Below are 24315 nucleotides of genomic sequence, written 5' to 3'. Positions count from 1 at the left end.
ACAACCATGTCAATATCCAGGAGAAATCAGAAGGCAAATGGAAGTATACTATAAAATCTAAAATGTTCTGTCACTTTCTGAGATAATCTATGCTTCTCTTCATATCTTTTTTGTTTTAATGGAAGTGTGGGAAAAGTTAGAATTTTTTAAAATCTGACTTTGGGTATCATATTTTCCATGAACTTTTGAATACATTAACTACCTCAGAATATGTGAAGTTATTTAGTAAAATGGGTTTTAAAGAATTAGATTCTTGAGAAGTATATAAGAAACACAGCTATTATATTTTTTGAAATATAAGATATATTCCTCCCAGCTGGCCCCGAAATTTGGGAGGAATAATGGTTGCTAATGCTGCTGTTGAGTTTTGTTTACATTTACATTGGTGAAATATTATGTTACTTATTAAATATTTTACCACATTTTTTGCTTCAAAATTTTTTCCCCTATTTTCCTTCCTCTAAAACCTAGGTGGGTCTTATGGTCCAAAAATACAGTACTTTCTTTAAAAAGTACCAGGAAACATTCAGTAGGAAGATATAGCTGTTAATTTTGACTAAGTCAAAAAGTAACAAATCTTGTAAATGTATTCACCAAGGTCTTCTCTACCTTTTTTTTACATTTATTTGTTTATCTAAATTGTATTTTTCCCCATTACCATTTAGTCCCCTTATCCCGCCCCCCCCCAATCACCACACTGGTCCACATTGTCCATGATCCTTTTTGCTCAATCCCTCCACCCTCAGCTGTCATCCTCCACCTCTTTCACACTTCAAGGAGTGTGCTCTAGTTGTAGTGTTTGGGAACTAATAAATTTTCCCTTTAGCTAATTCATACTTCTTCATAATGTTTACAAATTTATGAAAGTAGATATCCTGTTGCCCTTTCCCTTTCTACACTGAAAAACCAAAGCTAGTTCCTGCCCCAAACCTTCCCGGATTCAGCATCGCTTACAGCCTGGACCACAGCTCATTTACGCATCCATTTCTCACCCCCACCAGACAGGAGCCCCTTTAGAGCGGGACTCCCGTGTACATCAGCACATCGGTCGCACCGCATCAGGGGCTCAAGTGCTGGCTCAAGTGCTGGCTGACTGAGGAGCTCGGCTGTGTTTCTCCCCATCTCACTAGCCATCAGGCCCTCATCGGGTCTCTCCCTTTCCTGAGATACACAAACAAAAGTGACTTTGGGCTATTCTGAGTACAAATGCTCCATGGTTTTGAATGAGAGTGAGATAATTTTAGCTTTATTTCTGACACTTCTCTTTGACATGTGTTGGCTATTTTGGCTATTTTTCAAACTGCAGGAATACAGCATGCTCTGGGGAAAAAGCCCCCAGTGACTTAATGAACCCTTTCCTAAACGTCACTGATGGCTCGGAGCTCAGACCCTGGATAACTCATTACCCAGTTTTAACACTTACCCTGGGACTCTGGGCAAGTCTCCTAAACTTTACATGTCTCAGCTTTCTCATCTATAAAGTAAAGATGACAGGAGAGCCTGTGCTTCAGAGGGCTGAGTACTCAGTTTATCAAGCACTCCGTAAAAGTTAATATCCTACAATTACCTTGATTTTGGCAGGGAAAGATTTTCCTGTGAAGCCTTTTCAAATGCATGTCTAAAATGTAATGGATCATGTCTACTGATTTACAAACATATTTATCCCTTCAAAGAATGCTTTTTAGTCAGCTCTACTTTTAATGATCTAATTTTTTTTTCATAAAGCCCCAAGATTAAATTCTTTGGGATACACAGCATAAAAGTATTAAATGGATAATCCCTTTTTATAGTATGTTATACAAAATGATATACTGTAAATTCCTAACAGCTAGGTCTAAACCATAAAGATCCAAGAATTTCAGCTGTCACAGTTAATAAACACAACATAAAAAATACTGTATAAACTGTGTAAATAAAATAATGCTACAATGTGTAGGCTACTTAGAATCTCTTCACCTCTAGACCCTCACTCCCCACCCAACTATACATTCAAGTATTTAGCAGACGCAGACAGAATCCCGTTTCTTACCTCGCCATCTGCCACAGCAGAGTAATTCACTTGTGCAACCGTGACTGTGGTTGGCAGTTCTGAAGCGTCAGCCAATGTGGCTACCGTTGCCCCTGTACCAACCTAAAGAAATGTATGGATAGCAGTGAAGTGTCAATGGATGAATCCGTCTACTTCTCCTTTACTCTGAGGTTAAGATTCATTTCATCTCAAATTTAGCACAAATCATGATGAATATGCTTTGTAATGTGAAATGAGTTATAAAATCATATCTCAGGCACATGAGTTTCCACACAGAGTTTTACTTCAACCAACTAAATGAGTATTAGAAGCGATCACATTTTACCACCAGTGCCCGTGTCAGTCAACCAACTTTTCATTCTCGCTTCAATTAGAGTTTTAGAGGTTCCCTATCTGCTAACAAATCTTGTTTTACCTCAGAAGAGATAATTCCGAAGGAATATATCCTGGTTGTTGACAAAGTGGAACGGTTATATTTAAAAAAGTCATTTTTATAGTGTTATTTTGAAAATGTCCAGAAAAAGCTATTGATAGCTCTGTATTTGGCAATATTTAGCAATATTTTTAAAACAATTAAAATATTACTTAAAAATCAATTTTAGGTAGGTGGATCTTGGGGAACTATATAAAGTTCATACAGGAGTCTGCATAAAGAAAACACTCTCCACTCTGAGGTGAGGTGCCCACTCACCTACCTCAGAAACCGCACTCAGTAACCACGAGGTGTACTCACCTGGATGAGTGAGACAGTGCCGTCGGGGTTGCTAAAGGTCTGGACTACGGTCTGTGACGGGACAAGGTGGGCTATACTGTGTGTGGTGGTGGCCTGTGTTTGCGTTTGCTGATCCTCAAACGCGTACAGAAGGTCCTCTCGCCCATGCTGTTTGTAACAGTTTTTAACTATGGTCCGTAGTGCTTGGGTCCATGAAACCTGTCACCAAAAGACCAGAAAAGCACTTTAAGTCACAAAGAATGTTGGTTATTCAGCCCCAATATGGAATAAGCAGCTGATCATTTATCAAAACAAACCAAACCTCACACAGAGTAAATCTTAGGACTATTTCCAAAAGACTGATTCTGGCACAAAGAAACTCAGTACCAAGTGCTGGGTTGGCTAAAAAGTCCATTTAGTGTTCTTCCATAAAATAAAAGACATAGTTTTCATGTTTACCGACTTTATTGATTTGGATATTTTGAGTATGTCAGCTATCTCCTGAGTGGTATAACACTGACTGTTCTCAATTAATGTCTCTATTTGATCGCTATCAACTTCACCTGGTCTACTTGACCATGGAGCATCATCAAGCAAGAAATCTCCAGCACAAACTTCACAAATGACTTTGGACACACTCGATCAGTCATAGCGCCTTCTCCATACACTGCACAAATCTTTTTTTTTGCATTTCAGCTGCATTTTGACCTTTCTTGAAACAATAAAAGCATAATATGTGGAAAATGTTGCATATTTTCTTCCATCTTCAATATTAAAATGGCTACACAAAATTCACCAATTTTGATGTTTTTATTTTTAAATGCACGCTGATATGACAGCTGTCACAATACAATCTAACAAAACTGTTTCGAATGAAGTTAAATACTGCTAAGTGCTACTACAGCCATCTCACAGAAAAAAACAAATAAACTTTTTGGCCAACCCACTATCAACAATTCCCCTCTTTTGGATTTAAATACTTTATTCTAACCTGAAGCCAACTCTTATTAATATTTTTAAACTTACTGATTTTTAGAGAGAGAAACATCAATTTGTTGCTCTACCCATCCATACCTTCATTGGTTGACTCTTGTATGTGGCCCAACTGGGCATCGAACCTGCAACCCTGGCATATCAGGATAAAACCTACTGAGCTATCCAGCCAGGGTCTCAGGACAACTCTTAACTTCTCACAAAAGGTTACTCTTTTCTTAAGATTTTTAAATTAAAATTCTCAATAAACTTCTAAGCTAGCTGAAAACAAATATTCATAAAAAGGGATGATCCAGTTCAGTCTTTCTTCCTTTCTATCTGCCGACTTGGCCAACTTTATATCTAATTCCATATTTATATTTTTCAACAGTGATTCTTCCTAAGCAGAAATAAAGATATTTTTAGGTTTTCAAAGTGATTACTACTTTGACTGTGAGTTTCTCCAGTTTTTCCAAGCACCTCATAATTAAAACTGCTCCAGAAGGCAGCCATGCAGAGGGAAGTGTAAGATCACGGACTCATCCCAAGTCTTGACAGCAATGGAGTGATGACTGGAAAAGGCTGTCAATCTGAGGATATCAAGCTTCTTTTGGGGGACAGGTTTGACTATCACACAAATGTGCCTAGACTTCTCAGCACAAGAAGTGGAAAGACAGAAATCAAGGGGGCTAATTCAGAATGGAAAAGCGACAGGCACCTCAGGCCAGAGGAACACTCACCCTCTGCTTTTGCTCTTCTGTGCGAACATCGCTTCGGACGTTTGCCCACGGGATATCTTCAGGCCACCAGATGGGCTTGCAGCTTTCTTTGCCCCAGCCTGGTTTCCCCCGACCGGTGGAGTACTTGAGCATCTCCGGAATAAATGCCCGAAGCTGGGCCTGAAAGACAAGAGTGTGGTCAGCAATAGTCTTGAAAGATATCTAGGATGTGTTTGCGTCTTCCACCAAATCCTGTGGTTGTCACACTGAGAGCCTTCCTGGAGGGCCCAGAGTTCCAAAACATGACTGATGAGCCTGCTGTTTCCCACACATTACTACAGCTCCACAAGAGACTGAATGAGAATTATACATGTGTTGATAAAGAAAACCTTAAGCGTACCTCATAGACGTGTTCCTATAAGATCAAGAATACTTACATCTAAGTTTGCTTTCTGCCTCCTAAGACACTACCAACCTTATAATTTATTTCCCTTCTACAGCTTCTGCACATTTAAGGTGTCCAACAAAGTCACCGTGTTTTCAACACTGTTCTGGAGGTAGTAACCAGGGCAACTGGAGAAGAGGGCCATAGGAGGTCTACAGCACGTAAATCATTATGTAGATAAAATTACTGTGTGTCTGGAAAACCCAGAGAATCAACTGAAAGACCACTATAAAAATCAGAGAATTCAGTCCTGGCCACATGGCTTTGCTGGAGTGTTGTTCCACGCACCAAGGTTGCTGGCTCGATCCCTGGGACAAGGCACAACCTAGGCTGTGGGTTCGGTCCCTGGCTGGGATGCATAAAGAAGACAACCAAATGACATTTCTCTCTCACATCAATGTTTCTCTCCCTCTCTAGAAAGCAATGGAAACATGTCCTTGGGTGAGGATTAAAAAAAATTAAGTGGTTGGTTACAAAATATATGAAAATAATTAGGCTTTACTTAATGAAAAGGGAAAACAGCCCTAAAATTCCAGGAACTTTCGAGTAAGCGAGCCAATGTCTATGAGTGTGACATGGAGAGACAGGGAAGTGTGTGTGTCCTAAAAACATGACGGACTTCATTCGGGCTTACGTCACAAACCGAATCCAGAGCAAACAGGTGGAAAGCCAGCGGCAGCTGCCATTCTTTGGCTCCTGGTACAGTAACCACCCTGTGAATGTTTTAATTGCTGACAATGATTTCCGGCAAGGGAAGCAGTTTATCAAGTAACGATCTTCCTACCCAGAACTGCCTTCCTTATACCCTGGACGTTGCAGAGATACAGCGCTCCAGAGATAAGCCCTGCTGTCCAGCTACGGACACATCCACACGGCCTCTACCACTTAAGACCGAAAGGAGAGGACGACTTTAGCAATGAATGAGTTAGACCCAAGGACATGAGCTTGTAGTTGTAAAACAGAAAAAGAAAAAGCCAGAACTGGGAATATTAAAGTATTAATGAGAGATGAGTGCAACACTTTTATATTGAAGAGACTATTTAAAGATCAAGTGTCCTTATTTACATATTATTTCACCAGAAAATGATACATATTGCCACATAATAGGGAACCATGAATCCAAATCAGCAATGTTTACCTAGTAAACTACAGTTGACAGCATTTACATGGCTAATTCTTGTGCCAAGCCTGCCGTTTTACCTCTCCTTCTAAGTCCCCCTCCCCCAGACAGTCTCCTGCCTCCAGGATATGATATAATACACTCCACACATATTCGGCTCTGCGGCATCAGGCAGCAGGCTAAAAGACACGTATCCATTTGCAAACGCAGGCTATCAGCTGGCTCATGAGGTCACTCCTTCAGTTATTTTAAGAAAGTGCATCTCAAAGTCATTTTTCCCTTTATCCTGGCTTCCTGGGAGTGTGTCTTTTTCTAGTCTCAGATAGAGAAGGAAAAGGCTTAACTCTGACACACAATATTTACATTTCTTCATATATATAAAAAAATGGTTTTCGCAGATGTAAAAACAAAATTAACTGATACCACAGATTTTTATGTCTCCCCTATCTTTTCATCCCAATAACAGTCTCCAAGAGGAGAGTTCTTTATGTCCACACTAAGTAGAGTCTGGAGTTAATGAAATAAGAAGGCTAAGCATCTCTAAATTAACAAAAGACTGAAGTGTCCAGAATCGCGCGGTTGAAAACATGTGGCTGACAAGAGTGCCCAAATCCTACTTGGAACCCCGTGTATTCTCCACTACTGATGGTTTTCTCCGTTTCTGACCCCCCGGCCACCTGCACCAACAGTTTCCCATGCTCCTCAGTTCTGGGCCACCCTGGCACCTGGCTGTGGACACCCTTCTGGCCTCTCAGTCTCACTTTGGCTCTCTCCTCACCCCAGGCCTTCGGCTGGGTTTCAAGAGCTCACTGGTTACTTGAAGTGTGGGCACAGCACCAGCCTATTCACTTAAACCTTCCACCCAACTCTCTCCAACTACCTGTCTTCTCAACGTCTTTGTCTTTGCCTTTGCCAGGAGAACCCCACCTCCCTTCTCCAGACACCCAAGCGCAAAATGACCGCTTAACGTTTTTCCTTCAACACCCATCTAGCCACTCACTGCAAGTTCCATTCTTCTTCTGTGAGATGTCTGTGGTATTCATCCCTTCTCCTCCAGTCCCACCTCCACAGCCCAAGGCTAGTGGATCCTTCTATTTGGCTTTCCTGGGGAACTCCTCACTCTTCCTCATCATACATGTCCTTGATAGGTAGGTTCCCTGAATGTTACACAGCCCCAATGCTCAAAACCCTTCAAATGGCCTTTCACTATTAACCAAACTTGACTCTTCTGTCCAGCGCTTTTGGCCCCACACAATTTGGCCCCCCACTCCCTCTGGTGCCCGCTAATTCCCACCAGGCAGCCTTGGTCCTCACTAGGCAAGTGTCTGCACTGCCTTACGAACTGCTGAGCTCATTCCCGCTTCTAAGCCTTTTGCTGTGTTCCGCTCCCTGGACTTCTCTCTCACGCTGCTATTCCAGTGCCGCTGCTCATTCCTTAGTGCTCAGCATCCTGTGTGAAACGTATCTCGACTACTTTTTGAGTCAGCTTTTTGCATTCATCAGTAAAAACACGAGCTCTAGACTCCAAGAGTTAACTGTGAACCTCAACTTTCTCTGAACCTTAGTTTTGTCAATTGCAAAAGAATAATAATAATGGCAAATATACAAGGTCCCCTGAAAGGATCAGAGATGGCCAATGATACATAGTGGCTTTGAAATAATGGTAGTTTTAGTTTAATTACTATCATTACTTCGGTTATTAGCCATCTTTTCAAATTCAAAGAAATAACCAACTTTCTGAAAATGGTTTCTAAATCCACTGTGATATGCACTAAGATGATGTTAGTTTTTCATGACAGGGTTAGTGGAAAAAGAGGGCCTAAGTTAGTGGCAGAGGAGGGCCTAAGGATAACTTGGTACCTATCTGTGGAAACATGACTGCCAATGAGAAATAAAGAATGCTAGAACCAAGAGGGAGTAAAGTAACCATCCAGGCCAATTCCTTGCCTTGAGGAAGCCAACTATTACCAACCAACCCCAATGCATGGATGGTACTTTAGGTGATTTGTTCTGCTGTATCTTTGAGCATTAAAAAAAAAGTGTACAAGCAAATTACTAATGGAAATCATCAAAAAATGGGACTCAAGTGTAGCCATAATTAGAGAAAAGAGAAAACATCAAAGATGTTTTGTGTGCTAGAAATCTCTGGGTGGGAAATGTTTCAAGCTCATAGGAAGGAGAGAGTAGAGGTTAATATGAACGGCAGGAGAAACAGAAGGAGCAGAGAGGGAAGGTTACGTCCACAGGCAAAAATCCCATTAAGATAAAAAATAGAACCAGAGTGAAATTAATGGCTGGTACAAGTTCTTATTCAGAGGCAAATCTTAGCTTTTTAAAATACTAATTATCAACTGTACAAAACTTCCCCTACATTGAAAAAAGAGGTAGTAAAAGAGGTTTTATATTAGAGGTAGAAGCACCTTCTAATATAAAAGTTCACTTTTCAAGTCTGTTCACTTTGGGGATGAAGGACATTAAAAATGCATAGAGATAATCTAACCTCAGGGAAAAGGGCAATTTTCTATCAGACTATCCCTGTCCGGTCCCAAGTAAACAATGCTAAGGCTAAGGGGACTTTCAATAAGGGAAATGAGCTCTCCGGTGGAGAAAGAGTTAAATGATTCCTTTCCAGTACTCAGCACTGTGCTCTCATTACCAGTTGGATTAATTACTGGTCCTGGAGAGTTTTGGAAACCCAAGCTACTCAACGTGCTTGTTAAGGGAGGTCTGTCTGTAATCCGCAGGGGAGACAATCAACAGGATCAGCGAAGGCAAAGCCTGCCCTCTCAGCTGTCCTCTAATTGGGCCGCAACCAGCTTTCCGGGCCTCGTTCTGACGTTAGGGCTCTAGGTGGGCTTCAGCGCCCAGCGTCGTCAGCAAAGCCACCCAAACCAGCAACGAGTAGACAACACCACTGTCCAGGGCACATTCGGCAAAGAAAAAAGATAGCAAATTCATGCCAGTGGCAGTCAAAAGGAAAGGTTATGTGGAAACCACAGATGGTTAAAAAAAAAAAAAAGGTTTTCTAAAACACCAAAAAGTTTAATCCGGCCAAAATGACAGTAATCCTTACTCTCCTAGAAATTTCCACTTGTAAATTCAGCCAATTCTTTGCTGTCCAACACTGACTACCTTCATGCGCTCCCAACTGCTATGCTCCCCTCGTTCTCTCTTCGTTCTGCCTGCACTCTGGTCTAGGGATTCTGAGGCTCCTGATGTCCATTTAGGCTCAGTTACCAAGAAAAAGCCTTTCAAATCAAAATGTCTGCCAAGGCCACCTCACCCAAAGAGGTCAAAGAACATGTAATAAATGTACAGAGAGGGCAGCTGAACTCGAATCGTGTTGAAAGGTGATGTTTTCTAGAGCTTACAGGAAAACAGGAATGTGGCAGAGAAAGAGAACTGGAGAATTTTCAGGCTATGGCTTCATTACTTTCATTTAAATTATGAACTTCCAGGTTGACAGACCCAACCATAGTCAAATAAATATTTAAAGGCATTAGGGAGCAAAAGCAAAGTGATTTTTTGCTCACTATTTGGAACTGTCTGTACCACTGACTTGAGTTCACAGGAGATAATGAAAACGGCTTTCCTTATCAGAAACGCCAATCCTGTGTCCGCATTCCCCAGTAGTGCCGGCAGACACACTGGCTTCTCTACTACCTCATTTTCCTGCAAAACACATTCTTATAGCAACATGGGAAGAATAACTTTGGAAGGAAAGATAAGTTTAGAGAATACAAGGGACAGCCAATGAAGATACTCATTTACAGACTCCTGTTTCAAGCCAATAGTTTTGGTCCTTACCTTCACATCCAGCAAACTGTCAAACTGTCTCCCACCCATTAATCAAATACTCCTAAAATTCTGCCTTCTCTTTGAAAGAGTCTCAGACTGGTTAATTTCGGCTAGCTTATCCCAGATGTACTCTTTTGTACAAGAATTTAAATAACAAAGTCAAAGCCCTCTTTTCAACCCAACCTCCCCCAATCCGGTCACCTGTCCAGAGCACAAATGGTACCATATCATACACATTTTACTTTAATTCATTTTTCCCACCCAACATATCACCACAGAGATTTTCTCATGGTAGTACAACTAGAATGATCTCATTAAAAAATAATTGCCTAATATCCAAGGTATAGAATTTTCCATTTTATTAAACCATTCTACGGATATTTAGGTTGTTTACAGTGCTTGTACATGCTTCTTTGTACATACACGTGTGCAGAATGTGTTTCTCAAGCATAAAAGCGGAGTTGCTGGTTAACAATGGTATACACATTTAACATTTTTAAAAAAGATTTTATTTGTTTGTTTGTTTGTTTACAGAGGGGGAAGGGAGGGAGAAAGAGGGAGAGAAATATCAATGTGTGGTTGCCTCTCTCATGCCCCCTACTGGGGACCTGGCCTGCAACCCAGGCATGTGCCCTGACTAGGAATCAACCTGGTGACCCCTTGGTTTGCAGGCTGGCACTCAATCCACTGAGCCACACCAGCCAGGGCGCATTTAACATTTTAGAAGATACTGCCCACCTATCTTCCAAAAAGACTTCGCCAATCTGACTCACACCAAGAGGGCAGGGCTATCCTCATTTTTCCTCACACCCTCCCTTACATTTCATTGTTATCAAGCTTTCTTTTTTTTGGCTCATCAAATGTGGGAGAAATTGTTTATTTTAATTTTTACTACTAATGAGGTTGACAATCTTTTTATATGTTTACTGGCTGTTTTTCCTTTTGTAAACTGGTTAGGATGCTTTGCTTATTTTTCTAATTATCTTTTTCTTTCTTTAAAAAATATTTTATTTATTTTTAGAGAGAGAGGAAGGGAGGGAGAAAGAGAAGGAGAGAAACATCAATGTATGGTTGCTTCTCACGTGGCCCCCACCCAGGCCTGCAACCTGGGCATGTGCTATGACTGGGAATCGAACTGGCGACCCTTTGGTTTGCAGCCTGCACTCAATCCACTGAGCTACACCAGCCAGGGCATAATTACTTTTTTCTTAATTTGAAGAAAATATTAAATCTGTTCTGAATATTAATTCTTTGTCATATAATTTGCAAATATTTTCTCCTGGTCTAATTGTATCCTGAATATGAAGTGTATGAGCCTATCCCCTTCCCTTAGTATTCCTGAATATACTTTTATTTTTCACTCTACTCAAAATAAGCTATGTTCTATTTAAGAACACATCCAATTTTTGTTACCTTTACATTCTCTTAACCTCACCCTTTCTACCTAATATTTATAAAATGTGGAGTAGCATCACATATATAAGCATTTTTAAATAATATCAGATAGTAAGGAAATCCTACATGGCATATAGATTCAGGACACTGCCGAATGGTTTCAAACTGCTACCCACACAGTGATTCTCAAAGTTGGTTGTACAGTGGAATCACTGGGGGAGGTTAAAACTACAGATGCCTGGATCTCATCTCTGAAGATTCTGATTTAATTGGTCTAGAGTGTGGCCCGGCACTAGGATTTTAAGTTCCCCAGGTGACTGATTCTCTTGTGCAGCCAAGACAGATGACCACTAGAATAGAATCTTAGGGTTGTTTTTTTTTTTAAGATTTCATTTATTTATTTTTTAGAGACAGGGGAAGGAGAAAGAGAGGGAGAGAAACATCAATGTGTGGTTGCCTCTCACATGCCCCCAAGGTGGGGGCCTGGCCTGCAACCTAGGCATGTGCCCTGACCGGGAATCGAACTGGCAATCCTTTGGTTCACAGGCCCGCACTCAATCCACTGAGCTACACCAGCCAGAGCAGAATCTTAGTTTTCATCCAGCCCTTCTTTAAAATATTTTCTGAGTTGGGGTAAAATATACATAACATAAAATTTACCATTAAAAAAAATTTTTTATATCCTCACCCAAGGGCATGTTTATTGATATTTTTAGACAGAGGGGAAGGGAGGGGGAGAATGAGAGAGACAAATATCAACGAGAGAGAGAAACATCAATCAGTTGCCTCCTGAACCTGCAACCCAGGCATGTGCGCTGACCAGGAATCGAACCTGCAACCTTTCTGTTTACGGGATGATGCTCTAGCCAACAAAGCCACATTGGCCAGAGTGAATTTACCATTTTACTATGTAAAATTCAGTGGCATTAAGTACATTCATAATATTATACGACCATCACCACTATTTCCAGAACTTATGCATCATCATCCAAAGCAGAAACTTTGTACCCATTAAACAATAACTCCCCGTTTCTACTTTCCCCAGCCCCTGGTGTCCTCTATTCTACTTTCTGTCTGTATGAATTTCCCCATTCTAGGTAGCTCATATAAGTGAAATCACACTATACTTGTTCCACTTACAAGTTTCTACTCTTTGAGTAGAAAAGGCCAGGCCTATGCTTTTTACAAAACAAAGCAACATTCAAAAAACCTAAATTGAAACCTAATAAATGTTGTGTAAGTAAAACATGTCAATCCCTGTGAGTAACTTCTCCCTAATGAAGTGATTGCTGTGCTGAAGGTTTCTGAAGGTTTCTTAGAAAACTGGGAAGCATTACTCTCCTGTTGCATCACCATTCCAAGGGAATACTGAAGCAACAAATATTGCCCCAGTGAGAGTAAGAGGAGGACAAAAAGTTCGAAGTGGGCAGAGTGAAGGCAGAATGGAAAAAAGAGTGAATTTTAAGCAATAATACTGAACTGGCCTTTTCAGAGGTATTTCTTCTATATTTATAATCTTTGCCTGGATCTCTTCTAACACAAATTCCCAAAAGATGTACAACCTCCTAAGAACAAAAGAATCTTATAGGACTCAAGTGTGGTAAAAAGCAGAATTGATTTTCTACTAGCAAAATCATTATTGTTTAAAGACTCTTCATAAAAGATTTAACTCCTTAAACTCCAAGTGTAGTCTGGGAGTCAGCAGCTCTGGCATCACCGGGGAGCTTGCCACGAGGCAGGATCTCAGGTCCCACTGCAGACCTCACTGCCGCACAGCCTGCATTTACACAAGCCAGGCTCTCAGGTGATTCCCAGGCACACTGAGTTCGAGAAACACGATTAAGCCCATCCTCTGGTCTCTGGTCTGAAGTATTTTAGAAATTCTGCCAGCCTAGCTTGCAAAATCTCTGAAAAAGATGACTTTATTATTTCTTTGTCAGTAAATTCTGGGGTTGCAGAATTGACATCAAATTAAGAGTTCTTCTGCAAAGCCTATTTCAACCTCTCTCACTTCTCATGCGAGGAGGCAGACGAGTTCTACCTAGCCACCACTCTTCAAGTTGTCTAGTTTTCATTATATCACTAAAAATACTACAGAGTTATGTGTTTTTTTCTCTCATACATAAAAATGAAAGAGCTTTATCAGGATCACAATATATTAATAATACAAAAAAACAGATTTTCAGATAAACATTTTATTTACTAATATAGATTTATACTTTTAACATAAACAAAAAACACCACCACAAAGCTGCTTCCTAAAAGAATGAGGGCATTCTGTTTACACAGAACTTAAGATATTCTGTTATATGTAATTTTAATTTGTGTTAGGCAACAATTTTGATAGTTGTTAGAGTAAGTAAAAAAATTCTTTTTTAAAAAAAGGATTTTATTTATTTACTTTTAGAGATCAGGGAAGGGAGGAAGAGCAACATCAATGTGCAAGAAATACGTTGTCTCTTCCTCACCCCCAACTTGGGGACCTGGCCTGCAACCCAGGCATGTGTCCTAACTGGGAATCAAACCAGCGACCTCTTGGTTCACACGCCAATGCTCAGTCCACTGACCCCACACCAGTGAAGGCAAAAAAAAAAAATTTATTTTAAAACAGTAAATGTTTAGCATAGATTAGCTGAAATACTCAACCTGAGTGATGATCACAATATAGTTTTATAGGAGGGAGGGAGGGAAGGAGGGAGGGAAGGACAGAGAGGGAGAGAGCAGCACTGGCAATACGATCGACCCTAAATTCCATCTCTCATCACTAGTTTGCTTCACAAATTGTTTCCTCTCTTTGTGCCTCAATTTTCAGTATGTTGTCACCTGTATTGTCCCACTTCTTTGCTGAGCAAAATAAAAATTCTGTGTTTCTTAACTTTAAGTGAAAAGCAAGTGAGAAATGGTATGTTCAGGTAATTCAAAAGTTAACATAGGTAACACATGTAATTAGTATTAATAATCAGTAATAAAACCTTTGTGTAATGCCTTAGTTTTCAAAGCACTTTCCCATGTACTTCATTTTTTCTTCCTCTGATTCCATAAGGTAGGAGGACACGTGTTATTCTCACTTTCAGAAGACAAAACCGAGAACCAGGGCTAATATATAGTAGAATTAGGACTCGAGATGAGATCTTCCGACTTTAATAAATCATGCTAACTTTCTAATTTGTAAAGAATTAAAATAACGGGATATGTAACATTAGAACTACCTGTATACTGAATTTAATTTACTCTCTTTGGATGATTCAGAACTCACGTGAGGATCATAGATAGAATTATATTTGTGAATTAGGATTATCAATATAAACACGTCATCTCCACAGCATTCAATACAGATACAATTAATAGACCTGTCTGCTTAGCCCCAGTCCTATTACAGCGCACCTTTACGATCCTGTAATCTCACCACTTCAAACAAGTCGTGAGTTACCCACATGGTCTGAACTCTAAAATTATTGTCCAATTAAACTTACTTTGTTCTTTACGGCTAGAGACCATATCTGAGCTCTGCTTTCTTGACTATTAAATAGGAATTATATACATACTTGGAGGACAAGGATTAAAGGACTTAACAGTGTGTCTTTCAACACACAGTAGCCATAGAAGAGAAAAATAAGAGGAAGAGCTGCCAGCATCTTCCCCTGAACATAAAGGAAAGCAGTCTTTTCCCAAAACAAAGCAGAAACGTTATCAAACTTGCACTTTAAAAAAATTCAAGTTAAATATTAAATATGAATTTTTTGTTTGTACGGTTATAAAAGCTTATTATGGTTATAATTCAGGCTTATTTGTCCAAAAAAAAAAACACCAAAATTGAAATTTACCCAAAATACACCACGCACAGATCATCGCTGTCATTACTGTGGCGTGCATCCCTCTGAAGTTGTACATAATCCCACACACACGCAGAGGTAAATTTTGTGTGCATGTTTTAAACAAATGAGATCGCTTAACTCAATTCTGTATTTCCTTAAAAAAAAAGTCGTGCTCCCCAAAACAAAAATAATAATAATAAAGCCCTAAACCCCTCATTAAGCACAAAAGAAATGTTATTTTACAACCTGTTTTTAACTTAATATACTGCAAGTGTTAGTCCACTGCAATACAGAGCAAATACCCATTTTTAGTGTCTAGTATTTCCCTAAGCATAAACTTCTAAGCTCTTTTGAGTGAAGTTGCTCTTCTTTCCATGTAAATTCTAAGGACAGCTACCATACTATAATTCATTCAATCCCACTGTCCCCAGATTCTCCTATTATAAATTATAATTCCGTGAACATACCTCTCTGCTTACCATTTTAAGCTGTGATACGCACTGGCAACCTACCCTCTGGAAAGCCTGTAGCAAAGCACATTCCTACTGACAGTGCATTAAAGTGCTTGTACTCCTACACACTTGTCTATTAGGTTTGGTTTGGGAAAAAACCCTGCTTTTACCACCATTAATAGAGAAATACTTTAGGATCAATTAGAAAAAAAGAAGGTATCTGGCTCACATTAAGAAGAAAGTATCCAAGGAAAATATAATAAAACACAATAAAAAAAATATAAGGGGAAAAAACCCGGGATCCCAAAGTTCAGAAATTCCCATTGGAGTGGGAGCTAGGTTTTTCACCATCCTGCTCACTGCCCCTCACCACTTATCTGTTTGTTTGTTTTTCCAGTTATGTGTCACTTTTCAGTTGTCATCTGTGGTGAGAAGGGACGGGAGAGGATGTATGACAATAAAGAAAATTAATGCCTCAAAAAACACCTGTAAGTCTGATCTGTGACTTGAGTACCAGATTCCCTTGGATTCACCGCTGCACCAAGCTCTCCTCAACGTATATTTCACAGAGATGGAAACCAAGTTTCATTTTTTCCTTTTTATTGCACTTATTGGGGTGACACTGGTTAACAAAATTATACAGGTTTCAGGTGCACAATTCCACAACACATCACCTGTACACTGTATTGTGTTCACCACCCCAGGTCAAGTCTTTACCACCATTTTCCCTGCTACACCCTCCTCCACTTTCCCCACCTCCCTCTCCCTGGCAACCACCACAGTGTTGTCCATGTTCTTGAGTTTTCTTTTTTTTCTTTTTTGCTCAATCCCTTCACCACAACCCCCTACCCCACCTGTCAGCTGCTCTCTATGAATGAGTCTGTCTCTGTTTTGCTTATTAGTAAGTTTTGTTCATTCCACTCATGAGTGAAATCATATGGTACTTATCTCTGTCTGACTGGCTTATTTCACTTGGCATAATGCTCTCCTGGTCCATCAATACTGTCACAAAAGGTCAGATTTCCTTCTTTTTTTATGGCTAAGTATTATTTCATTGTATAAATGCACTACAACCCCCGCCCCCTTTTAATCCTCACTCTAGGACATGTCTATTGATTTTAAAGGGGAAGGGGGAGAATTAGAGAGAGAAAAAAAGAGAGAAACATTAACATGAGAGAAATATCCATCAGTTGCTTCCTGTATGTGCCCTGACTGGGGACTGAACCCACAACCTAGGTATCCCTGACCAGGAATCAAACCCATGACCTTTTGGTGTATGGGGCAATGCTCTACCCAACTGAACCACCAGACCAAAGCTGTATCACAGCTTTTTCATCCATGATGGACACTTGGGCTGCTTCCAAATCTTGGCTATTGTAAATAACACTGCAATAAACATAAAGGTGCGTATATGCTTTCATCAAATTAGTTTTTTAAGTTTCTTTGGATAAATTGCCGGGTAATAAGACAGTTCCATTTTTAATTTTTTAAGGAAACTCCACACTGCTTTCCACAGTGGCTGCACCAATCTGCATCCCCACCAACAGTGCAAAAGGGTTCCTTCCCCTTTCTCTACATCCTTGCCAACACTTGTTTGTTGATTTATTGACAATAGCCATTCTGACAGGTGTGAGATGATATCTGATTGAGGTTTTGATTTGTCTTTCTCTGATGATTAGTGATGTTGAACATCTTTTCATGTGTCTATTGGCCATCTGTATGTCCTCTCTGGAGAAATGTCCAGGTCCTCTTCCCATGTTTTAATTGGACTGTTGAGTTGTATAAGTTTTTTATAAATTTTGGATATTAACATCTAATTAGATGTATCACTGGTAAATAACTTGTCCCATTCAGTAGGTTGTCTTTTCATTTCGTTGGTAGTTACCTTTCCTGTGCTAAAGTTTTTTCAGTTTGATGTACAGTAGTCCCATTTGATTATTTTTTCTTTTGTTTCCCTTGCCTGAAGAGATATATCAGAAAAAATATTGCTAAGAGAAATGTCAGAGGTTTTACTGCCTACGTGTTCTTCTAAGAGTTTTGTCATTTCAAGTCTAACATTGAAGTCTTTAATAATCCATCTGAAGTTTATTCTCATGTATGGTGTAAGAAGGTGGCCTACTTTCATTTTTTTGCATGTATCTGTCCAATTTCCCAACACCATTTATTGACTAGACTATCTTTACCACGTTGTATGTTCTTGTCTCCTTTGTCAGATATTAATTGATTATAAAGGCATGGGTTTAGTTCTGGGCTCTTTATTCTGTTCCACTGATCTATATGTCTGTTTTTATGCCAGTGCCATGCTGTTTTGATTATTATGGCCTTGTATTATACTTTGACATCATGTAGTGTGATTCCTCCAACTCTGTTCTTCTTTCTCAAGATTACTGTGGCTATTTAGGATCTTTTGTGATTCCACATAAATTTTGGAGTATTTGTTCAAGTTCTTTGAAACACACCATTGGTATCTTGGTAAGAATTACACTGAATCTACAGATTGTTTTGGGTAGTATGGATAATGCTTCCTATCCATGAACACAGTACATGCTTCCATTTATTTGTTCTTCAATTTCTTCAGTGACTTATAATTTTCTGAGTACAGGTCTTTTACATCCTTGGTTAAATTTATTCCTAGGTATTTTGTTTTTTTAAGCAATTGTGAATGGGATTATTTTTTTCTATTTTTTTTATTTTAATCATTGTTCAAGTACAGTTTTCTCCCTTTTACTCTCATTCCAGCCCACCCACCCATCCCTCCCCACTTCCCTCCCATTACCACCCTCCCCCTAGTTTTTGTCTATGTGTCCTTTAAATTTGTTCCTGTAAACCCTACCCACTCTCCCCTGAAATTTCCTCTTCTCTCCCCGGGATTATTTTCATTTCCTTTTCTGATAGTTCATTATTGGTATATAAAAATGCAAATGATTTCTGCATATTTATTTTGTATCCTGCTACTTTGCTGAATCCATTTATCAGTTCTAGTCATTTTTTGGTGGAATCTTGACATTTTTCTATGTACAGTATCATGTCATCTGCAAATAATGACAATTTCACTTCTCTCTTTCCAGTTTGGATGCCTTTTTTTCTTCTTCTTCTCGTCTGTGACCGGGACTTTCAGTACTATGTTGAATAAGAGAGGAGAAAGTGGACATCCCTGTCCTGTTCCTGATCTTAAGGGAAACACTTGTAAGTTTTGTCCCTTGAACATGATGCTGACAGTGGGCGTGTTATATGTGGCCTTTATTAGGTTGCAATATGGTTCCTCTCTTCCCACTTTGATGACAGTTTTTATAAGTGGGTGCTAGATTTTATCAAATGCTTTTCTCTTCATCTATTGAGATGATGATGTGGTTTTTATCCTTCATTTTGTTTATGTGGTATATCACATTTATTGATTTGTGAATGCTGTACCAACCTTGCATTCCCGGAATAAATCCCACTGATCATGATGTATGATCTTTTTAATGTATTGCTGCATCCAGTTTGCTAATATTTTGTGGAGGACTGGAAAACAATTTCAAATGTTTTAAATGTCCAATTTCAAATGTCCAACATAATAATTAAACTGTTTACTCTAGTTTTTCTGGTCATCAGCCAATTTTCATAACTATCTCAGGTTATTTCAACCTGGCACATTCATTTTGAGGAAGAGAGAAAATATGCCCATTACAGGACAAGAATCTACCTAACATAGTATTCTTAATCAGAAGCTTAGTCAGCTTAAGATGTACTTTATATATGAGATACAGAGTAGATCCTTTATATCAATTGGGTAAAAAAAAAGAATAATCACCTCATGTTTTCTTCCTCCAGTCAGAATGGCCGCAGGAACAGAGTAACAGCAAGTGTGATGTGACGGGACAAAAAGTTTAGATAATCTTCCTTTTGGAGCCATTACTTAGAGATCCTTCAACGATCCCCAGAAAGACCTCAGTTTAGCTTTATATTGATACAATGTTGTATAACTTCAGACCAAGTTCTAGTTCAGACTCAGTAGAAAGAAAAGTGCCACCTCCTGAGCAGCAGCATCCCTGTCTGTACCGAGTAAATCTCACTCACGACACTCACAATCCAGTTACCCACTAAACTGGATTCATTTTTGCTCTGACCCTTAAGTCATTCACGAAACTGATACTGACGGAGTGTTATTTGGAATACAAAAGTTATTCAGGGGCTGGGCAGCTACACTGGACAGCAGTGAAGGACAGAAACCAAGTCCTTGCTCTCAAACTCTAGTTGGAGAGAGAGACCACAGACAAGTACAGCAGGTCCGCAAATAATGCCATTCTGTTAGAATGTCAATGAGATGCCACAGGAACTTAAGTCTTGTTTATATTCATTAGCCTTTGGTAAAACAGGTTTCCTTAAATGTCATTTTGTTTGAAGTTGCAGAACATATCAAAGATGTTAAACGAGGACTTACTGTATACATGTTAATTAATGAAATAATATCAGGTAGTGATAAGTGTTACAAAGACAACCAAAAAGTGGATGTAGTAGGAAGTGACTTGGTGGGAAGAGAAAACTTCAGTAGATGAAGAGATGGGAGAAGAAAGTAGATGGGAAGTAGATGGGAAAACTTCAGTAGATGGGAGAAGAAAGGAGGTGATATCTGAGCTAGATTTTGAATAAGGTGAGGCAAATCACACAATGATTGGAGAAAAAATATTGTAGGCAAAGGGAAGAGCGAAAGTAAAAGAACAAGCTTGGGTGTTGACAGAAAGAAAGAGGGCCGGTTTGGCCACGGCGCAATGACTGATGGGGAGAATGGGAAATGAAGTTGGAAGAGGCAGATTACATTGGCCTCAGAGGCCATGGAAAAATCTGAATTTGTTTCAAGAAACAGTGGAAAGCCACTAAAGGGCTGAGACAAGAGAGTGAGAGAACCTGATTTAAGTCTTTAAAAAGCCTCTCCGGCAGCTCTGTCAAGCATGGGCTGCAGCACAGCAGGAGGGGCAGTGAGGAGATCCAGAGAACCATAACAGTCTGAGACATGCTACAGGCTTCGGCTAGGGTGTGATGGGAACTGAGAGGAACGGGCAGATTCAGGGAACATTTCAGAGATGAACTAACATATCTTGCTAATGAATGAGATATGGTTGGTGAGGGAGTGAAGGCAAAACAGGGAAATCAAGGCTTTACTCCTATGATGGGACTCGGGCAACCAGATGGGTAATGGCACCGTTAACTGACACCGTTTGGGGTGGACAGTGCAGTGGGGGGATTCAAAGGCTCTGTTTTAGGCATGTTCGTATTAAGGACCTAACAGTGAGATAAGCTGGAGTATAAACAGCATGTAGATGGGATGTAAAGCTCACAGGACAGGATGAGACCGCTTGGAGAGAAACTAAAGATAGAACCCTGGGACATGCCAACATCGATCAGGTGAGAAGAGGAAGAGGAGCCAGCGGAAGAGCTGAGAGGGACGGCCCACTGAAGTGGGAAGGTATTTCAGAGCGTGCAGGTCAGACACACAAACGAAGTCTAGTCAACTGTGTGAAATGCTGCTGTAAGACAGGAAAAGGAAAGGAAGCTCACAACTGAATTTAGCAAGATCAAGTATATTAATCAAGAAATAAGGTGAGAAAATATGATATAAAAAGGCATTTGCTTTTGATTACATTATCACTTTTCAAGCTAAAACATTTCTTAAAGAAACAGTCTCAGCAAAATTCCTGACGTTCACTGATTTATCAGGCTAAGTACATTGTGACTTCCCTTGTAAAAGGAGGAGGGGAGCAATGACTCAGTGAGGTGTCCTTCTGAGCTTTCCATCCTCTTTCCCTGGAGAGGGGGGACTTCCTTGGCAGTAGTGTGGTGGGATTCAGAATTTACATGGACAGAGGAGCAGCTCAGCCCCCAAAAACTAAAAGTTTACTTGCCCCACTTGACTGTGATTCTTTGAAGTTCTAGCAGTCTCCTTTCCAAACAAACTCCAAGCTAAGAGTTTCTTGACCTGACCCAAGGGCCCACGTGAAAGTAAAAACTGCCGACAAAAGGAAGAAACCAATCCATGTCCCCTGGTGGGGAGCATTCTTCTGTCATGACATTTTCTTTTCCAAGGCTGCTCCTGTTTTACTATTAACTCACTCTAGTGATCTCACTGAGGACAAAACTAAGAAAAGTCATCCAAGGCCCACCCACACCTGTGCCACTTGTCTTTGTATCTCCACCTCACTTCCCACCCCTTACCTGGGTCATTTTGTCCACAGAGACAGGAATTCCGTCAATGGTGAGAGGTGGCAGCTCTGAGTTAACCTCCTGTGGCACGGGGGCGTGTTCTGCCAGGGCAGACTCCAGGTCTTCCAGGATCATGCTCTTGTACTTACGCACCTGCAGGGAATTAAGGGCAGCAGTAAACAAGATGCCCAACAACCAGGGAGGGCTGGTGCTAAGCAACTGCAAGTGGGTGGGGCTGGCCTCCCTCAGCAACTACAAAGCCCTATGAACAAACTCTTCTACAGCTAGCAGATAAAAATACCCACTGGCTCCAAAGACATCACGCTGCACAGAATTAAGTGAAAAGATGATGAAATTACAGGTTAACAACAGTAGAAAGGAGCCAATGAAAAAGCCTCACAGAAATACTACTTCTCAGGAATGGGATTCATTATATGGCCTTTCCAAGCCACTTGAGAAAACCATGCTGTGGCAATGAAACACCAAAATTATTTTCAAGATCACCATAAACTTGTCTCTAAAACTTCTGTTAGTTTCCTGCAAAGCCAGACTACCAAACAGACTGGAGATTCAAGTGCACAAGAGGCTGGACTGAAAGGCATCAGAGAAAAAACAAAAACAAAAACAAAAGGTGATTACTGGAGCTGGGTGTCATAGGTACCACTATTAGTAAGGCTCATGACCAGAGAGCCCCACAGGTCAGGTCCTCCTCCTTTCTGGTACACCTTGGTGACAGAGGTGAAGTTCAAACCCATGGTGCCTCTGTGGCTCTGACAAGACCAGGTCTGAACCAGATATTGTTGAGTCCATTCTCTCCACTGCTAGTGAAAGGTCTCTCTAAAGACGGAGAACCAAGCAGCACATTTGTACACGCACACACTCTTCTACCATGAGCAGACACGGTGGGGAGACACTGGATCCTCCAACCACCAATGACAGGTCATTCACTTACACGAATGCACAAGGGGATGGGAAAACCTTTGGGGATAACAAGGAAGCCATGGAATTATGAAAATGAGACAACATGGAGTAGAAAATAAACTTGCATTCAGGTCTCAAGCCATAAATTAGGAAAAAATGGGAAGAGAAAAATGAACTTTGTCCAGAAGTTACAACGATGTTTGAGTCCTGGGTTTTCTGCTAAGTGGACTGGACTCTCAATCGGGCAGACACACTTCCTTGTAAGTATTTCACTATTAGGATTAGAAAACAAAGATTCCCACACTCCACCTCAAGCATGTGGAAAAGTAAAAATTATTGCTGGCCATGAAGTACAACCTTTGCAGTTATAAAACCTTCCATGTAGGTCAACTACAAAATGGATAAAAGAAAAATAGTGTACACATGTAGAATCATTATCATTCTAGAAATTTGGCTTTATCATGGTTTCTAATTAAAAAGAAAGTTTCAAAAAATTTTACCAAATTATTTATTGTAACATAAGCAGCTGGTGTTGACATGGCAACTTTAAAAGACTTCTATTTCCTGCTTTCCAAGTTTCTCTATCCCATGTAGAGTTTTTATACTACCAACCCACAGAAAAATGAAATCTTATAAGCCTAGATTCTGGTCTTCGAGTTTTAATGTATCATCATATTAGTATGTAGGCCCATATAGAGAGTTAATGATAATAGTATAAAAATAAATTTCATTGTGTTGGAAACACTTGGCATTTGAAGGCAGGAAATCATTAGATTATTACTATATATTAATAATTAGCTAGTTCCAAACAACTTTATCTATTTTTATGGGTCAGTAAATTCCAGGGATTCATATCCAGGCATTCAGTTAACCTTATCAGTGCTATATAATTCCTTAAAATGTATTGAAATTTAAAAAAGAAAATGCTAGTAGAGCAGCCCTCAGAGTAATTTACAACAAAATGACTTCAGGTATCAACGTTAATAAGGTGAAGAAGGAGGTAAGAAAGAGAGCGTATCAAAGGAAAGAGCATACAAAAAAAGCTGGCGGAGAGATGAAGCAGAGTTTGTGCAAAGGGAGTGAACACAGCCTCCCGAGGTCAGAGCAGAGAGAAGCTGGGGGTAGGGCAAGATGAGGCTGGAGACAGGTGGGAGTCAAGTAGAGAAGCCCTATTAGCTACCAGCTGACGGACACCACCACTGTTAGCTAGGGTCATGGCAATGGCAATAGAGAAAAGTGGGCCAATTTAAGAGACTTAGGAAATGAACGGAGAACAAAACAATGAATAAGGTGTGGAATGAAGGAGAGAGGAGGGAGTGTCAAAAATGGTTCTAAGTTTCTGACTTGTCTAATTGAATGATGGGGACAGATACTGGAAACAGACATCAGTTATTTCTTGGTGGGGAGAAGATTTAAATTTAGTTTTGCTGAACTTGAGGTACTATTAAAATATCCAGGAGGAGATTTTTCTCTTTCATGTTTTCTTTTGGTCACAACCTTTTGGAAGTATTTTTATGTTATCTATATCTTCAATATATACAAAAATAACTTTTCTTTCTCCTTAAACAATTACATATAAACATATGCACATATAAATGAAATTTCTCATTTTAATTCCTACAATCTTTAGCCCCATCACTCACTCACCCCCTCAAGGTGCTCTGATTACCCTCTTCTCTTAGTTCGGTAGGTCCGACCAGGAGGAGAAAAAGGGGAGGTGACCTTTGCTGTTCACCAACACCAGCATAATGCCCCTT

At 40.0% G+C, this 24315-nt stretch overlaps 1 protein-coding gene across 5 annotated transcripts in view; it reads right to left on the bottom strand.

Annotated features, from left to right (window-relative positions):
• NRF1 (nuclear respiratory factor 1) overlaps positions 1 to 24315 on the bottom strand; it is a 125886-nt gene that overhangs the window by 37759 nt on the left and 63812 nt on the right. For all 5 annotated transcript variants that reach the window (XM_036010905.1, XM_028525541.2, XM_036010904.1 and 2 more), the window contains 4 exons: positions 21650 to 21790; positions 4454 to 4612; positions 2763 to 2960; positions 2030 to 2131 (listed from right to left, as the gene is read on the bottom strand). In XM_036010905.1, the coding sequence (XP_035866798.1) occupies positions 2030 to 2131; positions 2763 to 2960; positions 4454 to 4612; positions 21650 to 21790 (600 nt within the window). The remainder of the gene's footprint in view (positions 1 to 2029; positions 2132 to 2762; positions 2961 to 4453; positions 4613 to 21649; positions 21791 to 24315) is intronic.

Source organism: Phyllostomus discolor, chromosome 10, assembly GCF_004126475.2.
Source record: "Phyllostomus discolor isolate MPI-MPIP mPhyDis1 chromosome 10, mPhyDis1.pri.v3, whole genome shotgun sequence".
Taxonomy (NCBI): domain Eukaryota; kingdom Metazoa; phylum Chordata; class Mammalia; order Chiroptera; family Phyllostomidae; genus Phyllostomus; species Phyllostomus discolor.
The sequence above is the reverse complement of the archived record's forward strand: the minus strand, read 5'-3'. Positions and strand labels throughout refer to the sequence as shown.